The sequence below is a fragment of the Zootermopsis nevadensis genome, unplaced genomic scaffold (assembly GCF_977971745.1).
Source record: "Zootermopsis nevadensis isolate Lab colony 2312 unplaced genomic scaffold, Znev_1.0 Znev_ptg000016l, whole genome shotgun sequence".
Taxonomy (NCBI): Eukaryota; Metazoa; Arthropoda; class Insecta; order Blattodea; family Termopsidae; genus Zootermopsis; species Zootermopsis nevadensis.
Window position 1 is genome coordinate 28517 of NW_028259148.1, and position 27433 is coordinate 55949.

Genomic DNA, 27433 nt, shown 5'->3' on the forward strand with positions numbered 1-27433 from the left:
ACCCCTGCCTTGTCTTGGAAGTGGAAGTGTCAATGACTGATTTCAAATCAGATTAAAATTTCAAAACTCCTTTGCGTTCGTCGGACTCCGTGAGAGACAATAATAACTCTACATGATCGGAAAAATCAACTACCTTTGCACGTTGCACCAAGTACTACACCATACGCCATTCAAAGTAAGCTGATGAACGATACCGCAACACACACAAAGAGCCATTCGCCTCGAGTCCCCTCCAGAACAGGCCGCATCCACTCGTACGTGTCCGATGCACTGGCGTACATGAAACACAAACACAGATTATAAGTCAAACATACCAACCAGCAATCGCCAATGCTCAGAACTTGGATCCATAAAATGGAAAGAAAACAACACACTCGCACCATAATTTAACTGTATCACCCTTTTTTAAGTTAAAAGGGGGAGGCTCTTAGTGTCATTACATCCACCGGCAATCCCATTTTACGTAAATTGGATGTAAATGATCAATGATAAGGAGATATAAATACAATACCAATTTCAAAAGAATCAAACATGAGCATACATTTACAAAGTTCAAAACCACGACAACGAAGACTCAACCAATCTGACTCAAGTGATATCTCAACCTCTCACAAGAAATAAATAAAACACTCTCTCAAAAAAAAGAAACTCGCCCTCAGTCTCTCACCGAGAGATAGGGAAGCTACCTTACCTATCCTGGAAATCCTCTTTCTTGGCCAAATTAAAATACCAATGCCAAACACATAAAATGAAGGCAGAGCTACCTCCAATGGAAAACATGGTAGAATACTATTATTATTATTATTCAGTGTTCTGTCTTACGACAAGTCCTTCAAACTGTGAAACTTGTTACAATGCAGATATCAAAACATCTTGTAAACATAAACAAGTGCATGTGCATGGTGGAATATTTCGCTATCTTGCCAAAGAATTTGATTGTGTGAATCATGAATTAGCACATTTCATAATCATATTTCTCGTATACTTACACAATGCATGTCAAGTAGACACAGAGATAAATCTCTCGCAGACATGAGGTCCTTCGTGATAACAGCCGATTGATTTCCTGTCGTCATATCAGTGAGCCAGCAAAGTGTTTCTGCACATACTCCACTCTTTTCCTGGCAAGCAGTAGTCATGTCAGGTGACGCATCCTTCAACCTCAGTAAAGTCCCATGGATCAATCAAGCTTCTTCTCTGCAGCTATTACCAGAAAAAAAATGCAATCACATTCAACACATCACCTAATTTAAAGGTTTCATAACCGATCCCCTTGATCAAAATTAACCAAAAGCACAGAAAATATCCCAGCAGCTCCGGTCACTGTGCACAATACTCACACGTCAACAAAACTAAATTCCTTACCTTCGCAATTACTCACTTATTAATTAGTAAACACATCACATTAAAGGCTCCACAGCACTACACACATCACACATGTAACAAAACCACTCATTAACAAAACCTTATCACAAATAGTCACCACCCTCGTCTACAAGCTATACCTAACCTCCAATTTTGATGTCCTATGAACAATATATTCACTAGAGAATCATGAATGCCTCTAGCATACCACAGATACAGCAATTATGCCAATCTCTCACCGCACATAGGTCTTTCAACATATCAAATCTCACATTTAAGTTCACAACATCTGAAGTACCTAATAAAATTGGACAGACTCATCTCTCTCACACGACAACCACATCAAATACATTCTAATGCTCATGTACTCACACAACGAATGCCTCGTTCAGACTGATATCAGTTTCTTGCGGATACGATGTTCCTTCTTTGTCCCAGCAGGTTTAATCTTCTGACATCAAGTCGGTCCGCCAACTGTTGCCGCACGTACTTCAATGCTTGTCTGGCTGGCAGTACGCAGGTCACGTGACAAACAGCATGGTGCTCAGTAGAATCTGAAGGATCATTCTGTTTCTCGTAATCTGCTACTCCCAGAAAGAGAAAATACAGTCACATTCAAGAAATCAAGACATCACACTCTTCTAAGAGCACACAGTTTTACTTCACCAAGCAGTTAACACTCCTACCTTAGCCAATGAACAAGCACCTTCCATTTTCAGAAGACAAATTCTGTCAAGTTCATTACAAACCCATTCACAAGTTAACTTTAAATACGGGTCACGACAGTGTCACAACCAGCGACCTGACAAATTCTGAACTCCCTCACTCACAGATTCATACTGGAGCCTTTCTTTCCTCCCCCCCCCCCCCCCCAGCAAATTTAAAGCATTCGCCAAGTGGGCCATTATTCCACACGTCATAATACTGCAACTACAAACTCTACAACTCACACACATCACGTCAGTCCCACGCAACTTCTGTTGCCACTGATTCAGTGGATATTTAACGAACAGTTCGCTTGCCGTCTGTTTGGAGCCGAGGATGTTGATCGCTGTCTCCAAGATACACGGCTCCCTCTCCTCGTGCCCCATTATGACAGCAAGGGAGTCTACAAACACCAGTCGGTCCATGCCCCTCAGGTTCGCCTGTTTTGATGTCATGGAGAAAGGACCTAAATGAAAGATTAAGAAATGGCAAGCCACTACAACACACCCAACATCTGTAGCACTTCTACTACTAAGGTGAATTCAACCGACAAGGGGCAAGAGGTAGCCGTAGCAATTAGATTTTTTTTCCATATCACCATCAGTAATGCCACTTTATCATACCTTCTGGAAGCAAAGGTGGAAACTTCACCATCAGTAATATAAATTGTTTCAATGTTGAACAATCTAAATTTATAAAACTGAACTCACCAGCTACCTGAGATATCGCCACCATTGTGTAGTGACAAACAAGGAACACACCGTCGTAACTCTTTCATGGCTGCAGCAACAAACACTCCTACCAACATACACAACAGGCCTTACTGGCTTTTCCAGATATGAAGCAGACGCTTTCAACAAGTTCACATACTAAATGTGGTTTTAAGAGAGATTTCAGGTTCTCACAGTGGTCTTTGGGTTCTAACACCACTTGGACTTACAGAAAACCAACACAGATTTTTAAACATTTAATGGTTCACTATATCAGCTGCAGTTATCCTTGTGATGATGCCATGAGGCAGTGGGAGCATGGAGGTACACTCCATGCATTCTCAATTATAGAACAATGTGGAGGTCAGCCTCAAAATGTGGTTCCTTAAACTGGCAAAGAAAAATCACGTTCTTCATTGTTTCTTTGTAGTCTCAATAGAAGAAATAGACAAGTTCTTTATTTCATTAAAACCATTTACTACTTTTCAGGAAAAAAGGTCTTCTTCTTTCAATAATGGCATTGCAATTCAGAAAATAAGTTCATTAAACAATTTACTCAAATGGATGAACTTGCCTGTGACTGCCATCTGGTGAGTGGCTCTGGCTTGCTTGTCCTGCAATCTGCACGCAATCCCATGGACTGCGGAGATCTCCACATGTGGATCATCAGAACTGCAACGGCGAATCGCAATGAGTACAGATAATTACACTCACATCCTAATGTTCAGTGTACAAAATGTTGGTCACAACAGTGGCCAATGCAGTAGCTGCTTCCTAAATCAGCAACTGATGTAAAAGGGACAGAGAAAATGGGAAATCTGGGTTTATGATATGAGAAAGAAATACATTACGTGCAGATGCCTCCTGGTACTGGCAGGATACTAAACACAAACTAATTGTGATACAGCCTCTAACAGGCTCACTGTACCAGTAAATAATGAGTTCTGGGTGCTCAGAGAAAGATCTATACCAGTGCCTCATAGACTGCCATGGGACTCGCTTACAATTCTGCGTTGAAAAGCCAGTGATTAACAATCTGTTATGTCATGTTAGTACCATCAGGCTGGAAAAACATCTTTTATTTTGTACACTTTTTTAATATCAAGAATGAGGTTAGTTTTACAATATTCTTCTGCCTCCAACTGCTCTTATATACCTTGGACAGGAGAAAAGCTGCTGCACTGTATTCTCATCTTCATTAAAATTCAGGGATGCCACCAAGAAACAGCAAATTATTTCCCAGCACTGACGACGGTAACGGATCCGTCGTGCTTGACTTCAGAGCAATACATGCTGTCTCCACGACCTGGAAAACACAAGCAACAGTTTCAAGTTATAACGAGTGACAACGCAGGCCAGATTCACTGGTAAGGGAAGTCAAATGTTTTAGTTACAGTAACTTTCAAGTACTGCACTTACTGTAATACTCTAAACACCTTTTCTCCACATCAGGGCGCATGTCATATTTATTTCCAGAACCTTTGGGTTTCATGGACACCAACATATCATTGACTAGACTTTTATTTTGTAAGTGGAGTTTGACAAATCTCAACAATAAAATAAAAATTAATTACAAGTATATAATTTTTCTATAGTCTATGCTAACCCTAATAAACGTCAAAAAGGAACGTATTATACGCGTATCAAGTCATTTAATGATCTTCCACCAACAATTAAAACTCTAAATGATTTAAAGGTGTTCAAGCCTGCATTTAAATTATTTTTCATACTTGAATTGCAGAATCTGAAGGTTATGTACATTCACATGTGAAACACATCCTTGTAATTGTGTCAAAAGTACTGAAGTTTATATGTATTGTATGAAATGATTTGTTCTCCATCCTTTGGTTTAGTCCTAAGAAGGATCTATGGAATGTAAATAAACTCTACTCTCTAACATACCTGAACAATGCAATTCCTTATCCAAGTCACAAACACTACAGGTGCTTTGTTCTGTCTGGTTCTTCACATCTCCAACTCCAAAAAAGCTGCTTCCCCATCACGCACACAACTGATCTTCTGAAACGCTGATATTCAGACAAATTAGTCCTCCATGTCTTCGTTGATACCAGTAAACACACACTACAGCTACAGTTCACATGAAAGTTGCTACTCAGTACATCCCCTGATCTCAAACTACTCTTTGAGACAGACTAGGCACTCCCACTAAATCTATAACCGTACACCTCCTTGGAAAGCAAGGTAATCGCACGAGGGCCTGAGGTCTTCCTTGTGGCATTGTGAGGCATGCTACGAACACCCCATACTTGGTCACTAGGAATCAAAAGTGGGCAACGGCTATATTATCCCACATGCTTGCAGGCACTCCTACCTGAAACAATACCAAATACCAAAATAAATATCCGCATTGTGACACCAGTCGTAACTGCTACTACGAATGCACTCTACACATCATCAATAATCAACTGGCCAACTAAACCAACCCTCCATGCAACCAAAATATTTCACACATTACGTCCTTCACACAAGGGAAAGATGACACACATCAATTCAAATTAACTTCCACGCCCTGGCAATATATATGAGAGTAAATCTGCACTGGACTCAGAATGCATCCTAGCAACCAAAGAAATACAGAGGGGCAGAACGCCCACGCCATTTTATCATAGGCAGGGACGGCAACGTCTGAAAAACAGCGAACTCATCCGACCTCCTTGTCATAGCAGAGTAGTAGTAAACTACGTCTTACGCAGGAAAAGTCTGAGAACTGTTGGACAAAAAACAATCTTCCACGTGCCAAATTCCTGTTGCGATAAGAAGTGAGCCTGCCAAGTGTACTGAACATACTCCACTGATTTCCTGGCAAGCAGTAGGCTGGTCAGGTGACAGACAGCTTTTCCCCGAGTAAAATCCCAAGGATCAATTCAGCTTCTTCTCTCAGCTATTCCCAGAAAGACAAAATGCATTCACTTTTAACTAACACAAATGCAAAAATAAACAGCATTCTGATGACGCAGTTGATTGAACATGTACTTTTGTTCTTGGGGAGGGGGGCACACCACACACACACTTCTGAGTATATAAATGTCACTTATCAATGCCGTAAACGCCTCATGGCGTTTATTTATTTGATTCCTCGGGAATCATCGACACATAACCTCAACCGTTAAACGAGAACACCCCCATCATTCCGTAACCTGATGACAGCCCACCTAGATCGCTGTTCGCACACATAAACTTACAGCACCTCCAAGACTCCGAAGACTAGATTCACGCTTACCAACACACACTCACTCTCACTCACTCTCTCTCACTCTCTCTCTCTCTCTCTCACTCTCTCTCTCTCTCTCTCACTCTCTCTCTCTCTCTCTCACTCTCTCTCTCTCACTCTCTCTCTCTCTCACTCTCTCACTCTCTCTCTGCGCGAACTTGACCACAGCGAATTCTAGTAGCGAACCCAGTACGTATTGAGCGGGAACAGAAGGGCAGCCGAATGGCATCGGCAGTTCGAGACCCAGCGGATTCTTACAGTAGTATTAAGTGTAGTATTAAGTTCTAAATATAAAACGAGGGCAGGACTGAACCGATTTCTGATTTCTGCCCTCTAAAAAAATAATTGAGGGTTAACGGGTGGGTGGGGAGCCGAAGATGAGAGAATGAGGGAGTTATGCAAAAATATATTTATGAGGGAGCAGCCAAAGGTGGTCCAAACAGACATCATATCAATCAACAATCTTTAACCAAAATGTGTTCAAAGCACTTGAGTCGAAAGAAAAAATCCAGCCAAATAAATCAACAAATCTGTCATCTACTGGGCATGAGATTTTTGCAAGCAAATCCAAATTCATAACAAACACCACACGCCAAACTTACAAGTTTTAAAACCTTTATCCTTGCTTAACACAGCAGACTCAAAATTAACCACAAGCACAGAAAATACCCCTGCAGCTCCGGTCACAGCACTACATAACAAAAACCAAAATCACTTCACAAATAGTCTCCACCCACGCCTACAAACGATACCTATACCAACTGGAAACAGCAATAATGTCAATCCCAAACTGCATTTACTTCTGTCAACATATCATCTCACACTTACAATCACAACATTTAAAGCACATCCTATAGGTCAGGTAATTACACACTTCATTCATTGTCCCATCAGGTTTCCTGTTCAGATATCAAGTCAGTCTGCGAACACACTCAACAGCTTACATGACAAGCATGCAGGTTTGATGGTTTGATTTATTTCGCTGGATTGTTTCTTTTTCGACTCATATGCTTTGATGTCTGTATGTTGTTGGTATACCCCCAACTGAGCCCCCTTTTATATATTTGTGCATAACCCCCCTCATTCTATCATATTAGGCGCCCCACCCTCCCGGTAACCCACAATTATTTTTAGAGGGCAGAAATCAGAAATCAGAAATCGTTTGAGACCTGAGTCCTGCCCTCGTTTTATATTTAGAACTTAATACTACTGTAAGAATTAAGAATTAATAGTACTGTAAGAATCCGCTGGGTCTCGAACTGCCGATGTAGTACTCCGCACGCCAGCACGCTATCCATTCGGCTACCAGGCTCCTACAAGATTACGATTCTGGATCTTCCTGATATATCGATGCCCTGCTCTTTCCCGCCAAATCAAATCGTAGTTTATTGGGTTCGCTACTAGAATTCGCTGTAGTCAAGTTCGCGCAGAGATAGAGAGAGAGAGTTGGTAAAATTTGTTGCGTGAATCTAGTCTTCGGAGTCTTGGAGGTGCTGTAAGTTTATGTGTGCGAACAGCGATCTAGGTGGGCTGTCATCAGGTTACGGAATGATAGGGTGTTCTCGTTTAACGGTTGAGGTTATGTGTCGATGATTCCCGAGGAATCAAATAAATAAACGCCATGAGGCGTTTACGGCATTGATAAGTGACATTTATATACTCAGAAGTGTGTGTGGTGTGCCCCCCTCCCCAAGAACAAAAGTACATGTTCAATCAACTGCGTCATCAGAATGCTGTTTATTTTTGCATTTGTGTTAGTTAAAAGTGAATGCATTTTGTCTTTCTGGGAATAGCTGAGAGAAGAAGCTTAATTGATCCTTGGGATTTTACTCGGGGAAAAGCTGTCTGTCACCTGACCAGCCTACTGCTTGCCAGGAAATCAGTGGAGTATGTTCAGTACACTTGGCAGGCTCACTTCATATCGCAACAGAAACCTGACCTGCCTACTGCTTGCTCAATTTATTTTTGTTTTGCCATATCACAATGTTGTTGCACATTAAATCCCTTACCAGCTGTAACATTAACTTCACAAAGTTTACAGAACAGAATTGTTCCATCAGAACTAAAATATTCCTCACCGAAATCTGTAATGAAAGCTCTTAACTTTGCACTTTCAGAACACCACTTTTGGCATCTGAACTAAATGAAGGATTCACTGTAAATGCCCGAGAAATGTAGTTTCAAGTAAGAATTTCATACCCAAAATATGAATTTTATCCTCAAAATATAACCAAAATGATCCTAACCATGAATCACCAGTATTGTTCCCAACAAACTGTGGTCAACCAGTGTCCTTGAAGATCTAAACATGATTTTGTGATTGTAAATAAAATTTTCATGAAGCAGAGTCCTTGAGAAGCTAATAGTAGATCATACAGTAAAGACTGCACCAAACCCTTAATTTAGTATGACTCCTTCTTGTTCCTGTACGAACAAATATCTTTGAACAGAATGAGCAGTTGATTGATCCACTGGTTGCTTAGCCGCCTGACTGTGATTAAGAGATCAAGTGGCTAAAAGGGTGAATGAACTGACTAATTGATTCGTAGGCTATTTAATAATTATATTTCAACCGTACAAATTACTTAATACTAAATGGGATTAGGATTATTGTGAATGGAGGATCCAAGACATGAAATTGTAATCTGAACAAAATTAAACAAACAGCGATGCAAATACATAGTAATTAAATGGCTAATTTGAAGGGAAAAAAACATGCACAAACAATATTGATTATATAACTATCCACTGCTAATACTGAAGTGCCACTACATTCCTTGGGCAACACCAACCACCCACTGGTTTCTTGATTTGAACACTTTCCCAAAAAAACAGCACAATTCATGAAGCTCCTCATTATGTAATTTTCTCTCGCTGCCTGTATGTTTCTCTTAGTTACATGTATTCTGCTCATCACAGACATCAGTGCAAGACACCAAGTTTAACACCCACACAAAACAGCAGGTGAAATAAGTAGCCATTATTATCTGTAATTAAGAACTTTTCCAAAAGCAGGAACTTTGAACAATGAAGCATGAACTGGCCTTCAACCTAATAGAGGAAATAAATGTCTTAAATATACTGTCTCTTAGTATAACGATATTGCACAGTTCAGTATCACCTCACAATTGAATAAATATAGTCATTTCTTTCACTCTGATGTTGGAAACATACATGGCACCTATCACACCGTGCAAAGACGTCCATTCGACACAGCCCACACTGACAGGTTAATATTTCCCACTTATAGGACCACAGTTCCCTTGTTCTGTAGTGTCCTCTGTATCAATGAAACATTATGTCCATGTGACCATGCACTCTTTCTCCTACACAGTAACAATTCTAAGGCCATGTGATATCCCCAATTTCATCATGATCATGTAGTGACTGCTTACCATAATATACTACCAACATAATAAACAGCAGGAAGCAGCAATTACCTGGCATCTCACAGAATTAGTGGGGGAGCCTACACAGACAAGACATGCAACATAAATCACATGCGTTGCGCATATGCGCATGCCAATCCAAATGTTCTTGGATCAGCACACAAGAACAAAACACAATTCTAACACACATGAAGAATCACAGCAAGGTGAAAAATCACTAACACACTGTCTGACCGGTATTCTACACTACTGTGAATGAAACAGTGATCCACAGAGCAATAAAATTAATTTAGTGTCCTACAAAACAACTCATTACAAAGATGGTTGCCTGCGACGTTGCACACACTGATTTTTACATTAAATGGTGCAACAACCTGCAAGACAGCCACCTCCATATTCACTATCATAAGAACCTCAAAACTCAATTCAGTAATGGCAGATGACAAAGTTAAAATGAACAGAAGATCAAGAGAACTGAAATGGTAGATATTCACACCAAATTTCACAAAAACCAGTCAACTGCTGTGTAACTGAATCAGGCTAGATGGACATACACATGCAGCGTACTTAATTAATAAGACTGCTTTATAAGTCATTCAAAAACCACTGGATCAACTGGCATATTCTGATACACTATGATCAGATTCAACTGGAAGATCTGAGGAAACTGACAAAAAAAAACCTCTTCAGTCAGGACAGCAAATCCCCTGCTGAGACTTGTGCATAGGACGTAATTCATTTGAGAAACAGGAGTGCTAACACCACACTGCTATAATTTACTGGTAGAATCACTCCTTCCCAAACGAGGATTTGCACAGAATAGTTTTGTCCATGTACTACACAACAATTCAGATCATTTCTTCCTTACGCATAGGATATATTTATTTATGGGGGATTTACACTAGTGACAGACTTCCTTCCTGTTGCTATAAAACAAGTTTGTGTCCCAAATTCCCCAAACCCTATTTCCTTCATGTATTCTAAAACACAGGTAACCCACAAATTTAGCATTCTGTACTTGCTATAGTACATTCTTTTCCAACTGAAACACATTTGCTCATCTTACATTCAGTTCACATATGAATAAAATGGGAAGAACCCTGAGAGAAGGCACAGACAGACCACAGAAATCACGTCCACAACATTCACAATAACACTCACCTGCGAGCTTCTTCGTACTTAATCTGCTGTCGCAAGAACACCGCATTCTTCAGCAGTTCCCGTATGTTACCAAGGTTATCCTCTGCCCCCTCCATAGACTTCACTGCCCTGGAGAACAATACAACTGCTGAAAAAACTACACAAAGTTCTGGGAAGGTCTTGTGATTCTCACTTTTCTTCCAAATCATATATATATAGATAGATAGACACACGCACACACACCATATTTGGCGACTTTGTGTCAGGACTCAGGATCTTATTCCTTTGCCAGGCAGAAATGTCAAATGAATGAAGGTCTAAAATCACTAAGTTAATTGATTAAATAATAAGCTTTCCTTGTAACATAAAGAAATTACACTTCACATAATTCAAAATGTCAACTAGAAATGAGCAAGATGCTGCTACAAGCCTGTGGAAAAGTATTCACTTGGGAACAAGGTTCCTCTTGAATACTAGTGAACTAACAGAATTTCCTTTAAACCTTACCCAACGGCATACTCCACATCGTAGCAACGTCCCTGCAACTCATGATGCAGTCTGGTAACTTCTACCCTCTTCTCCACCATCAGGGGGCAGTGCTTTGCAATGTTATGTATATAAGTTCAACATAAACAACTCAATCCATGTTTGACACGTTTTCAAACCTTTTTTAACTTTCATTTCCAATTCCGGGTCTGATGACAGAGACATCGACACGATTCTCAACACAGTTACGTTATATTACCGATAACAAAGCACATCCATATGTGCCTAATAATTATTCCAAATAATCGCATACGAAGTACAGCCGATTAACAAACTACAGTTCTGAGTTACAAAGCATGTTACAAACTATGGAACTTCTAAACTTCCGTGTTTAACAGTGAAGCCAAAACAGTTTCATTTTAACATTGGCAACGGCTGGAACGGTATATTTTATCGTCATTAACTTTTAAATTGGTGACAATGAAGGGAACCGGAACTAATTTTTAAGTGCGGTCATTGCCAGTAGGAGTCGAATTACATGCTTTGTTGCTTGTGAGTTGGCAACGAGTTGGAAGTTTTGATAAAGAAGTGCCATTCCGTTGGGAAAGATTCGAAGTACTCGTGCGTACAACACGTTGGGGAGTGTATAAATTAATATTTCGTTAAAAGTCTTGAAAGAATGAAATTTCTAAGTATTTTTGTTCTCACAGCCCTAGCTGCTTATGTAGATGGTAATGAGGAAGAAGAAACGGGTGCCAGATTGCTAATTTCGAAACAGATACTGAATAGATATCTGGTTGAAGACATGGACATAGTAGCTGGGATATTTAGATGTCATATTGTTTCAGAAAAATTATCGTCCGGTTGTTTTTGCAGAATAGAAATTTTTACATATCATAGGCCGTTTATGTTACAAGCCAAAGAATATGGAGCATCTCATGATAATATTGTATTTAGTACCCATATAATACCAACATACCTCATAAACTTGTTTGATTATAACACACAACATTCTTTGCAGTACACACTATATAATGTTGGCACAAGTACTGCTCTTGGTGTTAAGCTGAGTGACAGTAGCTTTCACAAAGAGGCCTTCACTTTGGTGGGTGGTCAGCTCAACATCAAGATTGACAGGATCCCTGCAGGGACAAATGTATCTCATGTAGTAGTTGTCAGACCAAGGAAATATGGATACTTCAACTTCACAGCTGCAGAAGTCAACCACAGACCAACAGAGGATGCCTCTGAAGTGAGTTATCACTTGCATGGACCGTGGTCAAAATTTATAGAAATGTTTGTAATTTCCATTGTGCTGGTCCTAAATTATATATTTAGAATGTACAGGAAGCCATTGTAAAATAATGAGCATAAAACACAAATTCTTCAGATTGATAAAATGATTTTCATTTTGAAACATTTAAATATTACTTGGAAAATCCATCTATGGACACCATACTTGTTTCTGTCTGCTTCTCTGATATTCAAAGCTCATAATTAAAATGAACTGAGGACTGAATATAGCTAACATCAAAGCTAAAATTGAATATTAATCTCCAAACTTCTTACAAGTCTTCCAAGTGGTGTTCCTCAGGTTTCACCATCAAATTTCTGCATACATTTCATTTTTCCAGAACTTCTTGACAAATACATATGCCACAAAGCCTGTAATCATGTAAAATTCCTAAGTTTATCTCTTGTTTTGTTTTTTGGGTTTCTGTTAACATCGTCACACACTGCTCCTGTAGGACGCAACAGAAATGCATAACAAGTCTTTCCGTTTCAGCTGCAAGTGGCCATGACAAGCGAACCCGGCGAGGGTCTCATCATTGCCTTCCGTGACTATGATAAGAAAACCCTGTCTCTCAAATGAGATACAAACCCAAGATCTGCCAGATATGAAGTAGGAGAGTTAACCGCACAGACAAAACATTTAACAGATGAAAGTTTTAAGTTAGTCTGTATAAAATTTACTCTCTAACAGTGCTGTAAATCCATGACAACTGTGTGATACATACTCCAGGTGGCAACAGTATTGCCATCTTTGGTGATGTTGTACTGGAACACACCACCGATCTTCTTGGCACGCTCTGGGTTTGCCGCAACCCGCTTTTTCAGCAAGTCAAACACACCATCCGAATCCAGCGCTGATGTGGATGCCTGCACCAACAATGCAACCTCACATTACAGTTTACAAAGCCACCAACATCATACACCATTTCTGCATGTCTCTAGGAACCTGTTAACTCTCTGGTGATAGAAAACGAAGGTCGAACATTGCCAATACCAAACAGTATCACTAGCTGCAGGACCAAGCCACTTTGGCACAGTTCAAACACATCTGTATTTGTCTAAGATCCAGCTTAATATTTACCTCCCCTTAAATTCTCAGTCTTACTTATGTCCAATTTTTTTAACAGGATTCCCACCAAACTATGCATAATCTTATTTTCATCTTATGAAGAACACATTTAGTCCTTTAGTTCACTATCCTAAGAATCCACTTATTTGATCCTTCAAGATCCCAAATAATATTTGGTTGTTTTCAAACACAATTTAGGTTCTTCACACAAAGAAAGAAACCATATTTTACAACCATACAAAAGTGGAAAAATATGGATATGATGTAACTTGATCTTTAGCATTACTGAGAGTAGTTTCGATGGTTACACACTCTGTAATCAATAATGAGTACTTCCTGAACGTGTTAAATATTTATGAATACTATATTTTTAGCTTAAAAACAAATGCAAAACCATGTTCATATTTTCATTCTATGTTAGGACATGAGATATGCCTCTGAACTACAAATTCCAGTTTTCACTTCCCTCACCTTGGTGGACCTCATCACAGCAGGCATAGTGACTGACTGATGCAACCAGCATACATCAGAGCTACTCACTTGTGTTTCTTCCATGACCTTGAACACAGCTACTGTACTGTACTGTACTGTACATGTTATCAAGACAACCTTACATGTAGGCTAAAGTGCAAAGTCTTTCCTGCCTCCTTGACAGTGACTCAGCTAGTCAAAAAACTTACTGCTTTTACAAAACAAAGGTTCATTATTCTGTTAGACAAAACACACACAAATGGCCATATCATGACTCGGCTCCACCCCCAGCTTCATGCCAAAATTTTTTTCCAAGTCTAAGCCAATTTCTGACCTAATGACATTTTACATAAACAAGTGTAGTGAAACAATGTATTCATGTGACAACTTCTCTTTGTCTCCCACAGTTCACTATTCACAAAGCACTAAGTGAACTGTACAAATCGTGAAGTTTCTTCCTCACTTTGCCCACTGAAGATGCAAATATCCTGAGAAATTGATTTGCAGATATTTACCATAAGCTGGAAATGTAACTAGGAAAGAGAAAACAAAGAAATTCCATAGAGCTTTTGAGTAACCTCTGAAGACCAACTAGGAAATTAAAGAAAATAATTAACCCCTTCAGCCACAGTGAAGGTGCATAATATTCTATCAATCCATTGTTACCTCAAAGAAAACACAACACGTCTCCACGACAACACTAAACTAGTTAATGCTGCTTAGAGAAATAAATTACTGTTTATTCTGAGATCAATATAAAACCCACATTATATATTCTGTGGGCAAAATGCAGAGATAATGACTGTTACAGCAGGTGGTACATACAGTTACAACTCAGCTTTAAAGGGTTAAAATGGATCTTACTGAAGATGTGATACTAGCAAAGCTGTAATGTTTGGGATCTTAACAAAAAGGTAACATAACCTTGTCACTGAGAGTAAGAAATTGCTAGGCTGAACAATGCAGGTTATCACAAGATAACAGAATATCAGTTACACTTTATATCGATTATAAACACAACTTGCAATCTGTAGGAACAAACACCACACAGCTCAGGCCTGCCTCATGGACTTATCTTGAACCACTTGAACACAATCCACAACCTAACACCCAGTATTTTAAAGATCCATTTTAATATTACACTCCCATCTATGAGTTGGTCTCTGAAGCCATCTCTTCCCTCAGGTTTTCCACACAAAATTCTGTACTCATTTCATGTCTTGCTCATGCATGCTGTATGCCCTGCCCATCAGAGCTTTCCTATCATTTTACTAAAAATCCAGAATTAAATCTTATATTTGGCTCATTAAACCCACACTAAATTAAACATTCTCCAAAACACAATTACAGAATTTACATCAAAATGTACATTTATATTAAGTAAGCTTTACATGCAAACAACACAGCTCAAATGCTTCGTCTTGTTTAGTAGCAGTGTACTGCATAATCAAATTGCATTTTTCTGTGAGGAACCTGCAATATGTGTGACTTTTTATTTCCACTGCGTAGACATGAAATTTAACACAAAAATTTCATTGGAAAAGCTGAAAGGAAAACAGTACTTCGGAGATCTACACACACACAGACATTACTAAAATGCACCTTAGAGAAATATGATGTGAAGAAATAGATAGACTCAACCAGCTCATGACAGAGCATAAGGGCAGAATTATGTGAACGTGGTGAAAGGCCAGCAGCAACGAAATTTCTCACCAGCAGAACAACCATCATCAAAGATGATCTTGGCCCATCAGTCAGCCACAAAAACGTACCTTGTGCTGCGGGACGGATGCCTCGGTGAGATCGACATATGCGCCAGATATCACCACGCTCCCCATCTCTTTCACCTTGGTCTGAAAGTGGATACGGTTCCCCTGTTGCCACATGTCAGTCTGTAGTGTCTGCCCAGGGATAACCGGCTTGCTGAACCGAGCCTGTAAACCAGTGACAGTCATCATTTTCTTCATACCCTCCCACTCTGATGGCCTGTGTAGTGCAACGATCTAAACCATATTAATGGGGATATCAGGTTGCATCTCAGTCCAGTTTCTGACTATCCTTCTCAGGCTAATCAGAGTTCTCCTCAGTCCCTCCAAAGAACTTCCAGCATAGTAACATGAAAATTAATATTACTGCCCCTTTCCAAATTCATACCCATTCATTATCCTCTCATTCTATCTGATGCTATATAACCTCTGAAAATGAAACACATTCATGAAATAACATCATATTTAACAATCTCTCTGATGGAAAAAAAGTACAAAGAACTTACAAAGCAACAAGATGATAAAATTAAAAAAAAGAGACTGAAATGGTAAAATGTTATGAACAGTCCTCCGGAATTACAACTTAGAAATCTACTATCAAGCCACACCATTGCACCATGCTTCACATGAATATTTTTTTACTTACCATAGGCCTCCCTTAACGTATCCACTGTGAATGGGAGTCACGGTTATGAAGTATTCCAACAGGGATGCGAGAAAATAGGAAAGCATGTGGAAAGAATAAGAAAGCACAATGACTGACATCAACTGAACTGTACATCAGACACGGAAGAGGCAAGTGAAAAATGCTGTGAACACAAACAATCCATAGAACAACAGAAAGAGGGTGCTGGAATGTTATCATGAGAATGTGAAAATAGGAAAGCCCCAAAAAGAGATGTTTCTATTACACACCTTTATGGCTTTGAATTTGGTTGGATCATTATCCGCATACTGCTGTAGGACATGGCGGGCTGAGAAGCCCAGCGAACACTGACCGTGCAGGATGGGCCGATCAAATCCACCAAATGCAGCCACATTCGGGTCAATGTGAAGTGGGTTGCGGTCTCCAGACAGTCGGTAGAGTGCAGCCTGCAGGAAATAATGTTGAAGTGAAGAAACATTGACAATTAATTTGTAGGTGTGTTTATGATCTCTCTCCATACTAAATTCTACAGACTTAGCTGCAGTGTTTCATTAGTCATAATTTTCACACACAGCAATAAGTGCAGATTCAAAGCAGTCAGCATTTTCAGTCTACATCAAATAATCTTAAGGATGCACATTTTACAAAGCTCTATCACCACAAATATGTCAAGATCTTAATTAGATTGTGCTTCTTCTCCATATTTCACACGTTAGTACTACTGACAGAAGAAACTAAAAATACATACACAGAATAAGAAAAGTTACATTCACCCACCCCCACCCCCTCAAACAAAAATAACCAAAGAGCCTCACACGTAACACATGCTTCCCTCTATTCTGACCTGATCAAGAGACGTGTGTTGCTCAACAGACAAATCAGGAATCCGCTTTGGTGGTTCTGCTGTTGGCACATCATAGGGTGAAGTACGCTTGTCTGTAACACCCTTCATTCCAACAGCAAATGTTGTCAGCAGGGACTGTGCCACCTTCTCACCACTTTCATCAAATGTCTCCACTGCAATAATGACAACAGACAGCAACTGAATTTGTATCACCTTGAAGACTAGACTTTTAAACCACTTATATTCCCCCTAGCCTAGACAGATCAAAGAAAAAGAGACACGTTACAACTGCACGAACCAAGTTGACAGAAGTTACAAATGGAATGATCATACTGCACAATTTTATCTCACCTTCCACCAGCACAACAGTCCCAGATCCCTTGTCCAAGATATCCACCACCTTGCAGTGCACCTCAAGAGTCCCTTCACTGTTGATGGGACGCAGAACCTCCAAGTACTGCTCACCATGCAACATCTGGCAACATAGCAGCAACACGATCCTCCTCAGTCAACTCCAATTATGTACTCAATCGTTTCTCATTCCTTTGTGCCTCATCAGCAACCCTAAGGTTCATAATCCAATCAGTCTCTACGTCGAAACCACTGAACTATCTTTAAGTTAGCAGAACTTCTCGAATCCATTTAGTGGAAAGAAAGAAAGAAATACTTTATGATATATCTGCAAAAAGAACTGAATACTGTCATTTGTTTACATGACCGAGTGGCATGCCAGTGGGAAGCATCTACACTCTGTGCAGCTCACTGAATCAGTGTGAATTCTATCCTCACTCTCTCTATGGTGCAGGATATTCTTTGAAAAACTGACTGTATACTTGGCTTCTCAAAAAATAGAACACTTTCTTTATAGAAGCCAAAGGTTCATCACTGAGTTCACAAAAGCCTGCCATAAGACTAACCTGAGCCAGCTGCATCCAGTTTGCTCCATAGATTCCTATCTCCCAAAGGTCCATCTTAACGCCATCCCACCTACGCCAATGTCTCACCCACAATCTCCTCCCTTCAGGCCTTCTAACCAATATCTTGTAAACACCCCACCCCTCCACAATGCGTTCCGCATGTCCCGCCCGTCTTATCCTCCTCGATTTAATCGCCCTAACGGTATCAAGTGAGGGGTACAGTCCGTGAAGCTCATAATGCAATTTTCTTCCTGCCTCTTAGGTCGAAATATCCTAAACACTCTGTTCTCAAAGACCCTCAATCTATGTTCCTCCCTCAAAGTGGGAGACCAAGTTTAACACCCATACAGCACAACTTTTGTATCTTTAGTTTTCTTGATGTGAGATGAGAGGACAAAACATTTTGGACTGAATGATAGCAAGCATTCCCCGAGTCCACACCACACTGCTCAATTACAACTTCACTAGCATAGAATACGACCTGAATGATCCTCCGTTGCACTGAACAGAAAAACAACTCACTGCAGTATTATTTTTGCAGAAGCTGGATCTGCTTTCATTCCATGAGGACCAGCAGACTTTTAATTTCTTCCTCACTGCATGTACAGTGAACTAAACAAGTCAAGTGCGATGGAGACTGGCTATTATATTCGTAATAGACAAAGCACAGGCAGTAAAATGTGCCTTGCGTTAAGATATATGGACATGTTCAGCTGCGAAGGCAAGAAATGCACATACAGAGATGAAAACACAGCAAGAAGATTGTGAGGTGGCTCAGGGTTACATCCGAAGGCAGGCTTCGAAATGACCGATGCTGAACCTTGCGGTTATCCTCAAAAGAGTCTGCTTATCAAGACATAACCTCACTTACCCTGGCAGGATTGAAATCCCTGCCACTGAACACCTCAGCAGTAACACTAGACTCCATCACGGCAGACACGCCTTGCAACACGAGGAACGTCGGCAACGCAGAGAAGTCTGCGTGGCCTTCATACAGGAATCTCAGGTCACTTGGGTTGGTCACAGTGCTACCAACTGCAATAAAACAAACACATTACTTGTCTGTCACACTGTCACAAACACACGCACATAAGGGCACATTACTCACCTCCCAGTGCATACAGGATCAGGTCACGAGGAGTGTATTGGAACTTTGTCACAACACTCTTCTGGAAAGGAAATCAGGACCTTAAACCATGTTCACAGAATAAGTGTCATCAAAAAGACAAAATAAGTTCAAGTCTGCACAAACATTAGCCACCATCAATACTTGGATGGCAGCACCAGCCATTGCCAAAACTAATGTACACCTCATTTAACAAAATACTGGACCTCCAGTGGCGTAAGCCACAATGAAGCAGTCAGCTTCTTCCAACACCATACGCAAGAAACACACAACTGAAGTAACGTAAACCACGTACTACAATTATGGCGACGGGCTAAAATCCTGTACACAATAAACAAAATTAATTCTGCTCATTCATACGTCTTATACTACACTCCCTCTATACACCTCCACTGGATGGTGCTTAGACACAGGGGTAACTTGAATAATTACTATCTGAAAGCATATGTAAAAAACTACATCGAGTCATAACTCACGCCATCAGAAGAAAGCCCAGAGTTCGACTTCATCTGCTCCAGAACGGTCATCAGGGTACCAGATGCCTCCTGGATGGACTCCAATTTAACGGCAGCAGACATATCTTTCACCTTGCCCCAGTTCTCACGAACAGCCTCTGGTGTCACCAGCTCATTCATCTGTGCACGCAGCAGGCCGCCCGGTGAACGCACCAGATAACCTGAAGGTTGTCAGACAAGAACGCATCCTGATGGAAAGTTCTGCCGACACTCAGCACGGGAGGTAAACGGTTCTCTGCTTGTCTATCATTACTGCGTTTCATGGCTATTCCAAGCTGTCTCACTGAAATCAGGACCCTTGAAACATGAATCCGGTCATTCTACCGCTGTTGACACATCTACGGAAGTCCACATGCAGATTCTGCGACTTATCTACGATTGTGATTTGCAGTGAAAAAATCATTTCTGCATTTCACTGAAAGAGCAACAACAGACCCAACCTTCATGACCCTAATGAAATGCAGTCCTGTTTTGGACGGCATCACATCACTCAGAACCAGTGGTGTCGTTACAGGCATCGAGCATATTCCGAACAGGGGTGCCACTGACACTTACATTTTCCTGCCCAGCCAGCAGCAGACTCGATGATGGAGCCAGTCTCCTCACAGGATTCGTGACACAGCCACGTGACGACTGGCGCAATCAGCTCTGGGCGCAGCTGCGCAAAGAAATCTGTGCAACAAACAAGTGACTTATCAGTATCACATTAGTGTTTATAATCATGAGACAATATTAAAAACTGCTGATAACAGATCTCCAAAACATGAACTATTTATTACAACTGATAATATGACAAAAGGGTGAATATACTTCCAAAATGCACTGTTTGCATCACTTTGATGTTCATTTATTGTAAACAGAAGTGACACACTGTCAGGCTTTAGTATCAGCAGCACCCACCAGGTGGCAGGATGTCTTCAGTAAGCCGGGATGCCGCAGTTGGCACAATCACATTGCAGTGGATGTTGTCCTTCCTGCCCTCTATCGCTAACGTATTGTTCAGACCGACCAGCCCCATCTTGGCAGCACTGCAACCATAAAAAAAACATACATGGACTCTTCCCAAGAAATGCATAAAGCGGCCATCGCTCACACCAACTTTCTTATTTGAGAACAACTTTTCAGCCGCACGAATTACACAGTCCTGAAAGGAAGAGCGATGGTGAATGACGAACTGGAGAGGATGTAGAAGTGACCCTCGGTTATATAACACACTATCCCAGCATCTGTCTTGAGGAACTGTGGGGGAAAACAGTTTCTACCATTTCTGGCAACCAAAGACAAACTTTTATTTTTATAAATAACCAGAATGTTAAATCAATATTTCATAGGCGGGGGGAGGGGTGTATTGTAATTAATACTTTTAAATCCCAAAGATATTCAAAGCAGAACAGATTAATGTCCAAGATATCACGCACACATTATACAAATGATCAATCCTATGAAAGATAAATATACTAAAGTGTCACTAACACCGACCTGTAGTTTGCCTGCCCAAAGTTCCCATATAGACCAGAATTGGAGGATGTCACAATGACACGTCCATACTTTTGTTTACGGAAGTGAGGCCACGCGGCTCGAGTTGCCTTGAAAGCACCTGTTAGGTGTACGTCCTGAATTAAGCCTGCAACAGTAACAAATGATCATTAAACCTCAACAGCACTAGTAACTAGACAAAAAAGCATGCAAAATCATCCCTGAACTCAAGAAATCTACCATAGTCCCTTTTCTTTTGGCCTCCTATACAATATCAATAACAGTCAAAACAGCTCAGCATAGCAGACAGTATTTGTCAAGGTTTTCCTCAGCCTCTCTAGGCAAATGCCATGGACAGTCTCTTGAAACTGGTCAGAACCACAATGAGAATAGACGCTTGTGAATTTTAACTCTTTCAGAATTAGTCTCTGCAGAAAAATGATATTCCAATTTCACTGAACTATCAGACTTTAAGGTAAAATGGCCCCTGGGACAGCTACATAATATCCAGTCACTGGCGCTCTTAGTTTTCTGCCTGACTGACTGTAGCAGTCCAAATACACTGAAAGTACCCCACAATCTGATATTATGGCCAAGAATAAGATTTAATCTCAAACATACTCCAGTCTGCGTCACTAATCCTGGAGAATGACTTGTCCAGGATGCCAGCATTGTTCACTACCACATCTACTCGTCCAAACTCTTCCAGAGCCGTCTATATAATCTTCTCTCCATTCACCACAGAATCATAGTTGGCTACAGCCTTGCCACCTACCAGAAACAAAACAATCTACGATACAGATGCAATCCCGCGGTGCTGCGACTTCACCGTAAAACAGAAGTTGGAAAGGAAAGGGAATCAGACGGAGGTGGTAGAGGGGGACACAAGGAAGCAGTTTGTAAGAAGGAAGGAGAAAGAGAAGAGGTGAGAGGACAAACAAGAAACTTACATGCAAATGCAGTAGCAGCCAACAAGCATCATAATGCACTAAACCCACCTTTGTGCCGGATCTCTTCTACAACACTGTCTGCTGCACTGCTACTCTTCCCATCGCCATGGCGACCACCACCAAGGTCATTCACCACAACTGATGCTCCACGCTCCGCAAACAGCAGGGCATATGCTTTACCCAGGCCTGAAACATAGTCATGGCTGGTTAGAATTATGAGGAACTGGCACACAAGAAATGATAAGTGGGTGAAACGACACACAGAACTGTTCATTACAAGAAGTTGTAAGCAAATGCCATGATTAATACGATTATGAGACAATGGAAACAGACAAATGATAAAAGAGAAGGGTATTAACTCACCTCTGCAGTGCACACATCACATGGCATGTGGAGTCTCATCATACTTTAATATTATCATGACAACTTTTATCCATGGAAATGGACACACACAAACTGGTACAATTAAAACTGGAAACATACTGTTGTAGCAGCCCACACCCTTCAATTTCATATTTTTGTCTTAACAAATGAGGGAAAGAACTATATTTTTTTTTGTACAATATAGTCATTAATGAAGCTGAAACCGCGAAGACAAGAACGATAACCTAAAATAATTTCGACAAGAATTAAATATTTCCGAAAGAAAGTCTTGCATACTAGAAAAGCGATCAGGCACAAACATTATTTTCGTGTACGATAATCACCTGCACCAGCTCCTGTAACTACAACCACTCGGCCATCGAATCGCAGATCTGTCATGCTTAATAGGGCCCTACAGAAGTCCGAACCTGAAACAAGACGAAGTTACGTGACCAAACACACGGATAAGGTAGTACAAGTGCAAGATTAACCAGTACTTCGTACCTTGTTTACTTTCGTGTGTATAACTGCGAAGTCATCGTCAAGAAATAATGTAACCGTTAAAATTATAATACAACGCACAAATTGCTAAATCTTACTACGTACGATAAATCCGCCGCTGTCTAGTCGTAGACTCCAAGACACAATCCACTACCACGAGATCATCACAGTTTGTGTGCTTGTTTTTTCAGACCTTCGCATCAGATACGGCCAGTCTGCTGTCTGACATAACTGCAAAACCTCTGTACAAGAAATATGTACTGTACTTCAAAACAGGTTACGAAAGTGATCGACGCAATTTCGCTAGTCATTCTTTCCCATATCGATATATTTAGATTAATGCAGTGCTACCAATAGTATCAGTAGATCTAGCGAAAATGTTCGAAAGCAACAAATGGCATTTTACCTGTCTGAATGTAGAGTTCCCAAATTGAGATATTTCCTTGCCCTACTTTCACATTTTATACATTGTATCATAATATCCCATAGAAACTGTACTTACTGCTTTTATTTTTCTTAACTCATGTCACAGTTTTCCTGCCTATGTTATTAATACAGAAAAGAAACATGACTAACTTAAAAGCATGAAGTAACAAGGGGAATATGCTTACTGCCTTCATCACCAGAGAGATCGCCTAATAATGGTGTCAATTTATATTACACTACACTGCGCAATATCCCACAACGCTGTCATCTTCACACTCTTTTCCCATGAGCATCTGCTCTACACAAGGAAGTTAAATCAGCAACTAGGATGTGTCTTACTGAAGAACATTAGGAAAGAGCATGCAAATTGCAACAATGAAAATTAAATGTGATACTGAAAGCTGAATAAAGCTAAAGCAGTGTTAAATGTATTTTTTATAAATTACTATGATATTTTAATGTCCCCAGTCCAAGACTGTGGGATTTCATGTCAGTGACAACTTCAGATCAATTTATAAGATGTCACTAGTAAGATGGGATGTCTTAAAATTCAAGGTCGTGCAGACACATGTTCATGAATTTCTTATCTCATACCATCACACTGACAGTCCCGAGTTTCAGGCACACAAAGTTACAGCATAACAAAAGCATGCGAGTCACAGTAAGAATTGAGGTTCTCACAGTGGCGAGTACGAATATGACTCGTTTTCTGTGTTGTAATGCTACAACCCAGAAGGCAGCCATCTTCATGTGACTCACAATTTATTTATACTTTATTTAACGATGCTGTCACTAGCTGAGACTTTATAATGTCGAGTGAGAGGATGATAGTAAACAGAGAATTGGAAAACATGTGGACAGAAGTGATCATGGCCTAATTTAAGGAACTATCCAAGCATTTTCTGGAGGGACTGAGGAAAACCACAACAAGCCTTCGTCACGATAGCCAGTCTGCAGGCCAAGATCTGAACCCAGGACCTGCCAAACATGTAGCAGGAGTACTAACCATTCAACTATGATGTTTTGTGTGATTCACAAGATACAAACAATTTTATTACACATAATCAACTGGTTACCGTAGTAAACCGACGTTTCGGGAACAAACTCTGTCCCCATCTTCAGGGTTTGTTCCCGAAACGTCGGTTTTACGTGGGCAAGGAACTGAGACAATTGTCTGTATGTCGGATCTCGCGTGGTGGCAGATTTTGAGCAACTTCAATTCTATCTCCGATAATGACAATGACTTCGTGGATTCAAACTTGTTACCCTAAAATATGAAGCCAGCGAATGTGAACATTTGCCAAGTGAACTCTGAAAACCAGAGATGAGCTAAATGTGGAGCGGAGAATTTCCCGAAGCGATGCCTACCGACGCCAGTTCGCGTTCAGTTTCATCAAAATCCGTTCAGCGCTGTTGAGGGCAGCAACCCGAAAGTTCGCTACGCGGGGCATTCTCCTCCTGAGCCAGCTTTATCCACACAACCTACTTCCCTCGCCGGCCCGCGGTAAATTCGAGTAAAGATTCCTGTTAGTCCCCGGGTCTGGATTAATCGAGCAGGGCGAGTTATTAAGCGAACGACCAACATTCCGTAATTCTTTGGCAGGCCCAGCCCTCGCACAACGCCGAAGGCCAGATCACAAATAGCGGTCAAGGTCAGGGAACCGTCTCCATGGAAACAACCGACAGTCGGAGAGACCCAGAAAAACGACTGGCGGCATTTCTCAGGAGCTACAAGAAAGGAATTAGCACGTCTCTCGAGCAACTGACAGTTGCCTACACTTCCGCGAAGGATCATCACCGCATTCCCCAGAAGCTGAGGTCCGAACTCCATCCGAATTAAATTCAGACACTGTGTAAGTTCCACGTATTGAGATTAAGCAGATGTAATATGAGAGCGCCCTCACAGCTCGCAACGCCTCCTGTGATAACAGTTTCCTTATGATGTCATCGCCTGTAACGAGATCACGTGTGAGGTCGCACTCATAAAGAGAATGACATCACGCCACCTTCTTCGATATTATACATAAACTTCATGGTCCCAGGGCGCGTGAACTTGATCTTGTCTTGAGACTGAATAAAACTCTTCATATTATTATCTACAAACTGACAATCTTCAGCTATTTCAATCTGCCCGCCAATCCTACGAAATACTACCAACGTCTGAGGAAGCCGATTACCAACTTTACCTCAGGCACTTCCAAGCGTATTACAACTGCACGACGCACCTTCACATTCTCCCGCCCGCAGTTCACAATCTTCTGTTTCCCGTCTCCTCTCTAACAACGAATGTTTCCTACTGTTTTGTATGGGTGTGAAACCCGGTCTTTCACTTCAAGCGAAAACACAGACTCGGGGTGTCTGAGAAGAGAGCGCTGAGGGTAATATCTGGACCCGAGACGGATGAAGTGACAAGAGCGAGGAGGAAACTGCGTTATAAGGAGATAAGAATTTCGTTCAGAATTTGACTAGCCGACCGACCGAGGGCTGAAGATGGACTCTGCTCCATGCAGCTCGTTCTGGTCAGACTTTTACATCGCCAAGGATGCTGCAATCAATAGGCGTTCGGTGTAACCCAGTTATCGGCAACGTAGTCTGAAATCGGTTGTCAGCTTTACTGCGGGGCGTGGTGGCAACTTAACTTTCACAGAATACATTTTTATACGCCAAGGAACGGGGTCCTGCTCGATGCCTGACAGTCACGAAATTTGCAGGACTCATAAGTTAACTGTCGCTTTCATAAATGCCAGACTTAACCCTCTAAATCCCGAAGCTCGCCTAATTAGACAAAAGTGGTTAGTTGTTTGCGTTTTTATAATACAATATAACGTCTTCTAGACTTAAACACGTCATGCAATGAATGGATTATTACCAGGTTTTTGCGATCTACTTCCCTAGAAACTGCACCAGCGTCTGACATGAGATATTTTCTCAACTCTTCTCTTATCTCGCCTCCTGCTCGAGATAAGGAGTGCGTGTTTGGTGGCGTTGTTTCCACGTCATTACTGAAGTGATAGAAAGTTTTTCCAGATTTTTACTAGGAATCCATCGCGTAACAGGCGACTAATATCAAATCATCACATGTCTCCGGCAAAATGTTTATGTGTGTATAAAACACTCAAAATACTTGGCAAATCAACCCAAATGCATTTTCCGATACCCTTCCGGCACGACAAAGGCGATAATTGAATGTCTGTTCAGTTACGTCATTCTTTGCAACTTCATCAGATACGCGTCGAGACCCGATGCTTCGCCTGAAAGTTAGAAATGGTTCCCGGAAGGCACTCAGGACCCGGAAGATTAAAGTTATTTCCAATAATCACCTTCTTTGCCATATGCACCGACGTCGACCGCAATAAACTTGTAATTAGCGTCCACGATGGCTAAAAGAACGATAGAAAAGAAAGCTTTGTAGTTGAAAGAGATTGGCTCCAACGGCGTTCGGAAAATTCCATTTTATCCAAAATTCGTTTGAAATGCGTTGAAACTCTCGTTGCGTAGGTTCAGGCATGAGTTGAGGTACCAACTTGTTTCTTAGACACCTAAGAACCTCTTTCACGATTGGTGAAATATGACGCGCTGATATACGGTAAGCAAACGATAGTGAAGCGTAACTTTCGCCAGTCGCCATAAATCTGAAGGGAAAAAATTGTCAATCACTCAATAAGTGATATCGTACACAAAGAACACGCACACGAAAATGGGCGTATTTTCTCATTTCAGATGGAGACTGTAGAAAACGCTGGAAGTATATACGGGATTCATACAATCGATTTAAACGCAAAAGAAAAATATCAACCGGATCAGCTGCACCACCGAAAAATTCTAAGTGGGATTTTTTCAAGAGACTCCAATTCTTAGAACCGGTTTCAACAGAAAGACCTACTGCATCTAATGTTGAGTCAGATTCAGCGGCAAACGCACAGTTTGAGACTCGGACTGAAAACAGCGAAGGTTGTCCAGATGAAGCATCGCAGTCCTCTGTACCACAGCCTCCACGACGAAAAAGACGCAACAACAATCATGATGATATTCTTGATAATCTC

The 27433-nt window shown here is 40.9% G+C and overlaps 3 protein-coding genes across 7 annotated transcripts; 1 reads left to right on the top strand and 2 right to left on the bottom strand.

Annotated features, from left to right (window-relative positions):
• Positions 1–129: 129 nt before the first annotated feature.
• Positions 130–5650, bottom strand: LOC147873696 (transcription-associated protein 1-like). 5 transcript variants are annotated; one of them, XM_087349311.1, is made up of 8 exons: positions 5225–5650; positions 4683–5112; positions 3937–4086; positions 3355–3452; positions 2316–2510; positions 1738–1946; positions 990–1203; positions 130–270 (listed from the first exon to the last, which is right to left on the bottom strand). In XM_087349311.1, the coding sequence occupies exons 3-6, from the start codon at positions 3977–3979 to the stop codon at positions 1887–1889; spliced, it is 396 nt and encodes a 131-aa protein (XP_087205437.1). In that variant the 5' UTR covers positions 3980–4086; positions 4683–5112; positions 5225–5650; the 3' UTR covers positions 130–270; positions 990–1203; positions 1738–1886. The 5 variants fall into 5 exon arrangements, with proteins under 5 accessions (XP_087205437.1, XP_087205438.1, XP_087205436.1 ...); XM_087349312.1 differs by lacking the exon at positions 5225–5650 and adding an exon at positions 2781–2868 and having other exon boundaries at positions 1738–1949; positions 2316–2536; positions 4683–5081; XM_087349310.1 differs by lacking the exon at positions 5225–5650 and having other exon boundaries at positions 1738–1949; positions 4683–5091.
• Positions 5651–8550: 2900 nt separating this feature from the next.
• LOC147873697 (peroxisomal multifunctional enzyme type 2-like) lies at positions 8551–23272 on the bottom strand. Its single transcript, XM_087349301.1, has 17 exons — positions 23070–23272; positions 22808–22891; positions 22149–22286; positions 21154–21298; positions 20575–20702; positions 20230–20346; positions 19636–19835; positions 19142–19202; positions 18905–19068; positions 17468–17591; positions 17117–17289; positions 16542–16718; positions 15633–15794; positions 13046–13187; positions 12597–12692; positions 12007–12169; positions 8551–10670 (listed from the first exon to the last, which is right to left on the bottom strand). Exons 2-15 carry the CDS (start codon positions 22860–22862, stop codon positions 12631–12633), a joined length of 1848 nt encoding a protein of 615 aa, XP_087205427.1. The 5' UTR covers positions 22863–22891; positions 23070–23272; the 3' UTR covers positions 8551–10670; positions 12007–12169; positions 12597–12630.
• Positions 10670–13785, top strand: LOC147873698 (translocon-associated protein subunit beta-like). The gene is made up of 2 exons (XM_087349309.1): positions 10670–12279; positions 12814–13785. Exons 1-2 carry the CDS (start codon positions 11707–11709, stop codon positions 12898–12900), a joined length of 660 nt encoding a protein of 219 aa, XP_087205435.1. The 5' UTR covers positions 10670–11706; the 3' UTR covers positions 12901–13785.
• Positions 23273–27433: the final 4161 nt, after the last annotated feature.